This window comes from Cibotium barometz, chromosome 2 (assembly GCF_041138505.1).
Source record: "Cibotium barometz isolate CiBa-2024 chromosome 2, ASM4113850v1, whole genome shotgun sequence".
NCBI classification, from domain to species: Eukaryota; Viridiplantae; Streptophyta; class Polypodiopsida; order Cyatheales; family Cibotiaceae; genus Cibotium; species Cibotium barometz.
In genome coordinates this window covers 39,121,424-39,130,032 of record NC_141047.1, presented here as the reverse complement: position 1 = coordinate 39,130,032, position 8,609 = coordinate 39,121,424, and the positions used below count along the sequence as shown (strand labels likewise).

Genomic DNA, 8,609 nt, shown 5'->3' with positions numbered 1-8,609 from the left:
TTACAACTAGAAATGGAGGCACATTCAAATTAGTTATTGCATGGTCCAAGCCTAGAGACAGTTGGCGATCTTGCCTTGCCTACTCGCCACCATCATCTTGTGCGCATACTTATGATTGCAGATGTTATGGAGGCTAGTTGGGAGAATCTCTTCCAAATGATGGAGAGCCTAGAGCTCTGCCAACAACTGCAAGGAGGGTGTATAAGATGACCATTCCAAAAGCAATTAAACTCAAGGATTACAGTAACTTTTACCATTGGGGTGTGCCCATGATTTTCTAGAAGAAGAAGAATAAACCTCTTGATTATCAGAGATTGAATTAGTTAACCATCAAGAAGAAGTACCCAATTCCTAGGATACATGAGGATTTAGATCGATTTCATGGTGCCATATTTACTAAGTTAACTTGAAGTCAGGGTACTAATAAATTAGGGTTAAGGAGTAGGATTTTCCAAGATTGTCTTTAATACCTGATTAGACATTATGCATTTATAGTGATGCCATTCGAATTGACATTATAAATTTATAGCGATGTCATTGTATTGACAAATATCCTCACTTAGAACTTTAATTGGTTCATGCAAGAGATCTTTAGAGAACACCAAGATGATTTTCTTTTGGTCTTGACTAATGGCATCTTGGTCTATTCTAAAAATGCTGTTGACCTTGAGAAGCATATGCATAAGGTTTTAGAGACCTCACGAAGCACAAAATTTTCATGAAGAAGAGTAAGTGTACCTTCTTTATTGATCATATTAAATATTTAGGGTCTATAGTGTCAAAGGATAGATTTTCAGTTTACGGCAACAGCAACCGAGGTCCCGGTCGACACTCGAGGCAAGGCTAGATATACAACTGACCATGTTTTGTATATTCTCCACTTGTCACATTATTTGTATATTCCCTTGAGAGACAACATATATTTCCTGTAGGATTTTGTAGTCTTATATATACACATACATACATTTTGTATATTGATATATATATAGATATACACATACATTTCATTTCACCTATTGTCTCATCTCTTGTTAAAGCTCAAACTTTATATGTCAATTTATGTTTTTGAATTTAAATTTTGATGGTGATCATCATGACTTGCGTAATGAATAATTTGCCATTTGTAACGAGCTTAATACTATTCCATGTTGCGACATTGAGATGTATTTGTACGTCATGTCCCGGTTCGAATCATCACAAGTATCAATGTAAAGCAATGATGTATGAGGAAAGACAATGTGTGAGATATCGATAGAGAGAAAGTGTGTGTATGTATGAGAGAGAGAGAGAGAGAGAGAGAGAGAGAGAGAGTGTGTGTGTGTGTGTGTGTGTGTGTGTGTGTGTATGAGGGAGAGAGAGAGAGAGAGAGAGAGAGAGAGAGAGAGAGAGAGAGAGAGTGTGTTTGACTGAGAGAATTAATAGAGTGTATGTATGAGGAGGAGAGAGAGAGTGTGTGTATGAAAGAGAGAGAGAGAGAGAGTATGAATGGGAGAGAGAGTGTGTGTGTGTGTGAGAGAGAGAGAGTGTATGTATGAGAGAGAGAGAGATCAGAGAGAGAATATTTTGGCCTTATCTCTCTAATATAATAACAATATCATGTGTTTCCCATTGTGTACGGGCAAAAAAAAACTCCCGTTGAGCGTCACATTGTTGAAATATACAAGTGAATAGGGTGTGTGTAGGAACAAGCCCTTAGCAAGAGGCTGTAAAAGAGAATCTGTAAATCTGAGAGAACCTATGAAACGGTGAGAAGTATCTACTGGGAGAGAATAAAGGGTAGCATGAGGAGATTTAGGAGGTGTGGAGATATTCTGGGAGAGGTGGAGAGAATCAAGCAAAAGAGGTGGAGTGAATCAAGGAGAAATCAATGGGATTGGATGCTTGGATGTAAACTCTATAAATTGAGGCATTGGCCTAATGAGAATTTGCTAGTTTTTTATTATCCATGCCTACATTAAGCTATCAGTTAATTGCTCTCACTAATCACGTCTTAATTATCATCTAATCTCTTTTTTGTTAATGATATTGATTCTAGCATTTGATCCACCATAGCTCATCACATTGCTGCAAATTTAACATGGTATCAGAGCCTAGCCTAGAATCCATCAATTTGTGAGCCCATTATCTTGCTAATCACCTAGCTAATTAGAATTAGTAGATAATTAAGATTTTTACCTCTTTTTAACTAGCTCTCTACACCCCCAGCCAGTGGGAGGGGCTTGATCTCCCTCCATGAGAAACATTAGGGCAAACGCTCTTAGCCATACATAGCCACCTCCCTTGTGCTTCAACCCATCAAGAAAAAACGTCAAACCACCTATTGGAGCTGCCGTTTTTAGCTAATTTACATGCGCCATTTTTTTGAGGAAAAAATGATATCTCTTCTTCTCCAGTTTGCAATGGGTTTGATTCCTCTTGGCCCTAGGGGTTTTCAAGGGTGCTCTACAAGTTGGTGGACAAATTTGGATTTGATCAAGTCTATAGTGAGATCCAAGCTCTTCATCAAATCTGCAGGTGACTTTGGTAAAACAGAGATTAAGAATTCAATGTTTGGTCAAATCTTGTGTTTCTTGGCTTAATCCTCTACTAGAGTAATTGCTATTGATGGCCTTGAAAGGATTTGAGCTCATTTGAACTCTAAGGCCTCAAATCTGGACTCCCTGCTTGCATACTCTATTTTTTGCACACAAAATAGAGGATTAATTTGCTAATCAGTGATTAATCAATACTAATCACTATATTTTGGTACAATTGAGGGTTCAAATTAACCATTAGGTATCTGATACAGATCCCTATAACTTTAGATTGCAATTCAGAGATGGTTTGATACTCCAACCATTCCGTACAGATTTGTTACCCCTTATTTAATGTAATTTTTGGTAAAATTATGCTGATAAATCTATTGTAATCATCACCTAAACACCAGATTGAGTTGTAAAAGGGTAGACACTACCCTTGAATCTTGAAATTGGATCAAGAGGTAAGACCCCCTTCACATTATCATGAGTACGGCACAAGAGATAGCCAAATTTAATGGGGAGCAATTTTACACATGGCAAACAAAAACCATGTATCTGCTTATGAGGAAAAATCTGTGGGGGCTGGTTGAGGGAAGAGATGAATGCCCAGAGATGAGAGGGAAAAATGAGTGAAAGAGCAAGAATGAAAAAGCATTGGGACTTATCGCACTCAGTTTAAATGATAAATCATTCATCACATCACAGGGATACAGTGGGCAAAAGATACATGGGATGAACTCAATAAATTATTTGGCACACAAGCTAAAAATTCAAAGATAAATATGTGTAAGAGATTGCTACAGCAAACCCAGTGGAGAAGGAACGACATTGGCAAACTTCATGGAGGCTCCTAAGGAAGTGGAGTCGGATCATCTTTTCTGAGAGGAGAGAGAGAGAGAGAGAGAGAGAGAGAGAGAGAGAGAGAGAGAGAGAAACCCCACAACCCAATGTAACCTGTCCCAACAGAGTAAAACCACCTCTGAGCCACCGATGATGTAGGCCATGTGGTAGATGTATGTGTGAGCACTTTAGTCAAGGTCACGGGCACTTGTAGTAGCCTTGGACACATAGAGAGAGAGTGTGTGTGAAGAACTATGAGTTTAGGGACTTGAGGCACTGGTCGCGGACTATCAAGTAAGAGAGAAACTTGGTATAGGGTCCAGGTGTGCTAGGAGTATGCACTTGAGGGGAGGTGTTGAAATATACAAGTGAATAGGGTGTGTGCGGGAACAAGCCCTTAGCAAGAGGCTATAAAAAAGAGAATCTGTAAATGTGAGAGAACCTATGAAAAGGTGAGAAGTATCTACTGGGAGAGAATAAAGGGTAGCATGAGGAGATTTAGGAGGTGTGGAGATATTCTGGGAGAGGTGGAGAGAGAATCAAGCAAAAGAGGTGGAGTGAATCAAGGAGAAATCAGTGGGATTGGATGCTTGGATGTAAACTCTATAAATTGAGGCATTGGCCTAATGAGAATTTGCTGGTTTTTGATTATCCATGCCTACATTAAGCTATCAGTTAATTGCTCATTAATCTTAATTATCGTCTAATCTCTTTGTTAATGATATTGATTCTAGCATTTGATCCACCATAGCTCATCACATTGCTGCAAATTTAACACACATAAGCAATGACGGGCGTCGTTTATGTGACACTATAAACGCTTATACAATGGATTTTGCATCATTAAATACGTCCCTTGAGCAACACCCCACAGTTATGTGGATAGCAACGCAGAAAGCGTCACATAAGCGACATTTTCTTGCGTCGCTACCAGCCTGATGTATTGTAGTGCAAGCACATTGGTGACATTTTATTATTCAAATGCACATTAGACAAGCTAAGTGTTGCCATTATTTCAACAGTTTTCATTTCTTATACATTTAAAATCTGCACCTTTTATCTGTGCACATCTCTTTTTCACCACCATGAATTCTCTGTCTCTAATCATTGCAAGAGCAAAATATTCAGTCACTCCAAAACTAGATTCTAGTTGAGAAGGAGTTGTGAATGGCTAGAAGATAGGTTATCTGGAAAGAAGAGGCATAGACATGCTAGTGATGCATCTTCAAACTCTGATGGTGACCAAATTTAGAGAACCGTACAAGCTACTCTTAGAGATCAGGAGTCTAGGAAAGAAAAGAAGATTAGCCATGAAGCTTTTAATTTTTAAAATTTTGATGATGGCAAGAAAGATGCTCGTATAATACTTACTTGCTTAGTCAACTTGATGATTATTTTTTAGAAAAGAAATTCTCTCAGAAGGACAAAATCAAGTGTGCTACCAATCATTTGGTCGACAATGCAGCATTATTGGAACGTGATTAGAACTAGCAACAACAAGAACAAACCAAAATCTTGGAAGAGATTTCAGAAACATATGAACAAAGATTTCTTACTCTCACAATACAAAGCTAGGCCTAGATAACGCTGGTGTATCTTCAGACAACTTGAGAAAGAGAATATATCTGCTTATGTGCATAGATTTTAGCAAACATTGTTACAAATACAGATAATTCAGAAAGTTATAGCCAAGGATCAAAGAAGGAAGTTTATAGCAGATTCAAAACACATCATTCGATCAGAAGTGAACATGTTTCTCTAAGCTCAGCTATTTTCTTACCCTTGAATTGTGAAAAGAAAAATGTCTCTCCCAAGGAAGTTATGACACACGGAACCTCGACACTAAAGTTCTTGAAGCCTAAAACCTTTCGAAAATCATTTGATAACCCTTCTATGGCAATATCACAAGTATTGATAGCAAGGTTGATGATTCTCAATTTCAAGATACTAAAGATGATTAAAAGAAGTGTTATAAGTGCAATGATATTGGACATATCACATCGAATTGTCCATGAAAGCCAAAGTATGTTACACTTGTAATAAACATGATCCATGATGATGATGAAGATTACCCTTATTAAGATGAGTATTCCAACTCCTACGGTAACATATTTATTTTATTTGATTATTTTTATGATAAATTTTATTTAAGACATTTTGTAAATTTCAAGGAGAGTTTTTATGCATCAAAAGTAGAAATTCTTGGAGGCGGTGGCCCTTCCATCTTGAACTATATTTTATGAATTTTTAACTACTTATTAGTCTTGTGGAATGGGATACAAAGATTCATCTTCAGTGAAGGATTTAGATGCATACTTATCTTATCTCTAGATTTATGTGTGAGAATTTATGGTGGTATGGGACACTAGAATTTATTACAGAATAGAATTTATTACATATAGAATGGTCCATCTGATTTTATGCGAATTCGTATTCTTGGATGAAAGAAGAACGAAAAAGTATTGGGCTAGGGGGGAGTCAGCTGGAGTTCACGAGGCGGCAGTTAGTCCTGATCTGGCCATTGCTGCCAGTGAGGGGGCTGATGTTACCCATCTTCACCATGGAACTGGCGAAGTTGGAGAAGAAGGCCTTCTGGTTGCCGGCGAAGGTATTGACATAAGAAATGGTGCTCGCTCCGGGAGTGGAGAGGAGCTCCTGGTCGGACGAGAAGAGGCCCTTGCTTGCTTGCAGGTCCTTGTAATATTTGTTATCGAACTGGTCCTTGGTGATGGGGTCCAACGCCACAACAACGCTGGAGTTACCGCCCACTGGGCAGGCAGTCTCGAGTGTCTTGAGGTAGGCGGGCTGAATGGTGGGGTCGGGCTGGCCTGTGCCGCTAAAATTGTAGAGGCGGGGGCTCACGGCGGCGCACCTCCCGCGCCCGATGGTGTGGGCACCTGGTGTTGCCAACAAGCACAAGCTGAATTATAATTAGTACTCTGGAATTAGTCCAAATAGCGATTAGTAGATCTAGGAGCCAGATTGGTTATATATACACAATGTGAGATCAGTGGAGTCGTGCCATAACTAATACAAATCGTGATTACTAGATTGACTGGGAGCCATGCTATATTGATTATATAGATATATATATATACAACCTGAGAGCGTAGCCACGTCCAGCTCGTTCAGGCCAACCGCGTTGAACTTGGCCACGATTCGATCCAGTAGATCTGTGGGCGCTGGAAGTGCGATGTCAGGTTCTGTAGCGTTGGCGGTTGTGCTGTCCCTCCTACCCAAGAGTACGGTCCAAAAGGGACCCTCAGCCTGCAAATTATATAAGCCCACATAATTAATTAATAATATGAAACGTTCGGCATGCTCGTAATTAGCCTCGATCGTAGGCTTAGAAAATGGTGAATTACAGCGAGCAACATGCGGAGGTAGCGAACTAGATCCGGCAATTATATAAGCCCACATAATTAATTAATAATATGAAACGTTCGGCATGCTCGTAATTAGCCTCGATCGTAGGCTCAGAAAACGGTGAATTACAGCGAGCAACATGCGGAGGTAGCGAACTAGATCCAGCATCGTAAATGACGAGATTCATAATGAATTAGAGGGCAACAGATAAAAATATACCAGCCACACCGCGTCTCTAGCTGCTATAGCAAGAATGTCCGCGCAGGACACCACCCCCGGGCATGCCTCCTCTAGTGCGCTCTTCACATCGTCCACCACATCAAACCCCCGCAGCGAGTTGGCATTCGGTACTGCGCCCTTCTCCCCTGTGAATGACGCCGTGTCGTCCAGCAGTACCGACCCGTCGCAACCCTGCATTAAACACGCACGCGTGAACGACCCTAATTAGGCGTCACTATCTCGCTCCTCTAATATGATTCTTATTCGTTGTTTAGAAAGATATTTTCTTCACTTACGTTCACAAAGCAATCGTGGAAATGCAGGCGCAGCAACGAAGCCGCCATTCGGCGCTCCTTCTGCACCGCCTTCTTCACCACGCTCCGCACGATGGACAAAGCCGAGGGGCATGACGTACTGTAGAAATCGCTGAGAAGCTCGGCATCATTTGTACTAGTGCGAGCCCTACATGTCGAAGTACCGGAGCTCATCATCAGTACCAGTACCACTAGGAGGCCAGCTGCTAGCTGGCCGAATGTCATAGAGCTCATAAGGCTCGTCGTCGACGAAGGTGCAGCCATAATTAAGGGCCTTTAACGATGTTTCTGTCTTTGCAGTAATTGGATCAGAGAGCTTGCTCAATGATCAGAGATCTCACTTGTTGCAATGTAATTAATCAGTCGCTGCTTGTTGTCGACGCGTGCTAGATGGATACACAGTGCTGCGCACCTGTGCTCCTATACATATAAGACGCCTACATAGACGCAGACGCAGGTTGCAGAGATCAGACCTGGTCAAAACGGACCATGCACAATTTAGGGACCCCACTGACTCTCCCGGCCTACTAGTATCAAAGCCTTGAGGTTTGAGACGTTCCTACCAAAAGTGTATATTTTGCCCACACACCACACTACGTGGCTATCGAAAAAAGCCTGTCGGAACTAACTGATCAATGACAGGGATGGCCCTTGCTTGACCTAGCCTGATGGCTTTTACTTCTAGTTTGCAATGAGCCTGGCTTTTGTCGACGGCTCCAGTTTCATAAGCGTTTGAGACGTTCCTTTGATTATGCCCAGCTGAACTGCCAAACTTCTGATCCATCCTAAGTTTGAGGCCGCGTTCCTTCAATTATGACCAGCCGTGAAGTGATGTGAGACTTTGCAACAACAAAGTTATAATATTACTGCATGTCACTGTACGCAATTGATCACCCCTTCTAGCACCTGCATGTCCCAGCACGCAATTGATCACCCCTTCTAGCACCTACTTGCACATTGTCAACATCTCACATCTTGTAGTATAAGATGCTCAAACGTTTGGCACTCCTCCTGATTTAACGACTCACGTCTCTGACAGCTTCACCCAAATAATCGTTACGGCATGCACCTATTTGTGCCCTTTGAAGTGCAAAAGGTGGACGCATTTATCATGTGTTGTAATGGGTGATGTGATGTACTTGACATTGGAACAAATGACCCTCGGTTAAGAAAATGTAACCTCAAAGCACTAGGGTAAAGCCTAGAGACGTATGAATTTGGGGTTTTGACCTTTTAGATGTGCCATTATCTTCTAACTTTGAATAGCATTTTTGAATATCTCAACCCTTTAAGCTTGACTTATAATCAATCCTTTGAAGCTTGACTTATAATCAATCATGAACTTCCTCTT

At 40.9% G+C, this 8,609-nt stretch overlaps 1 protein-coding gene across 1 annotated transcript; it reads right to left on the bottom strand.

Moving 5' to 3' along the window:
- Positions 1-5,673: 5,673 nt before the first annotated feature.
- On the bottom strand, positions 5,674-7,636 carry LOC147641047 (peroxidase A2-like). Its single transcript, XM_086809621.1, has 4 exons — positions 7,241-7,636; positions 6,945-7,136; positions 6,461-6,626; positions 5,674-6,256 (listed from the first exon to the last, which is right to left on the bottom strand). Exons 1-4 carry the CDS (start codon positions 7,520-7,522, stop codon positions 5,838-5,840), a joined length of 1,059 nt encoding a protein of 352 aa, XP_086665747.1. The 5' UTR covers positions 7,523-7,636; the 3' UTR covers positions 5,674-5,837.
- Positions 7,637-8,609: the final 973 nt, after the last annotated feature.

Excerpts from the sequence above, each read along its gene's own strand:
- LOC147641047 (XM_086809621.1), bottom strand. The coding sequence starts at position 7,522 with ATGGCTGCACCTTCGTCGACGACGAGCCTTATGAGCTCTATGACATTC. Across the intron at positions 7,137-7,240 it reads TCCACGATTGCTTTGTGAAC|GGTTGCGACGGGTCGGTACT; the intron begins GTAAGTGAAGAA and ends TGTTTAATGCAG. Across the intron at positions 6,257-6,460 it reads GGACGTGGCTACGCTCTCAG|GTGCCCACACCATCGGGCGC; the intron begins GTTGTATATATA and ends TGGCAACACCAG.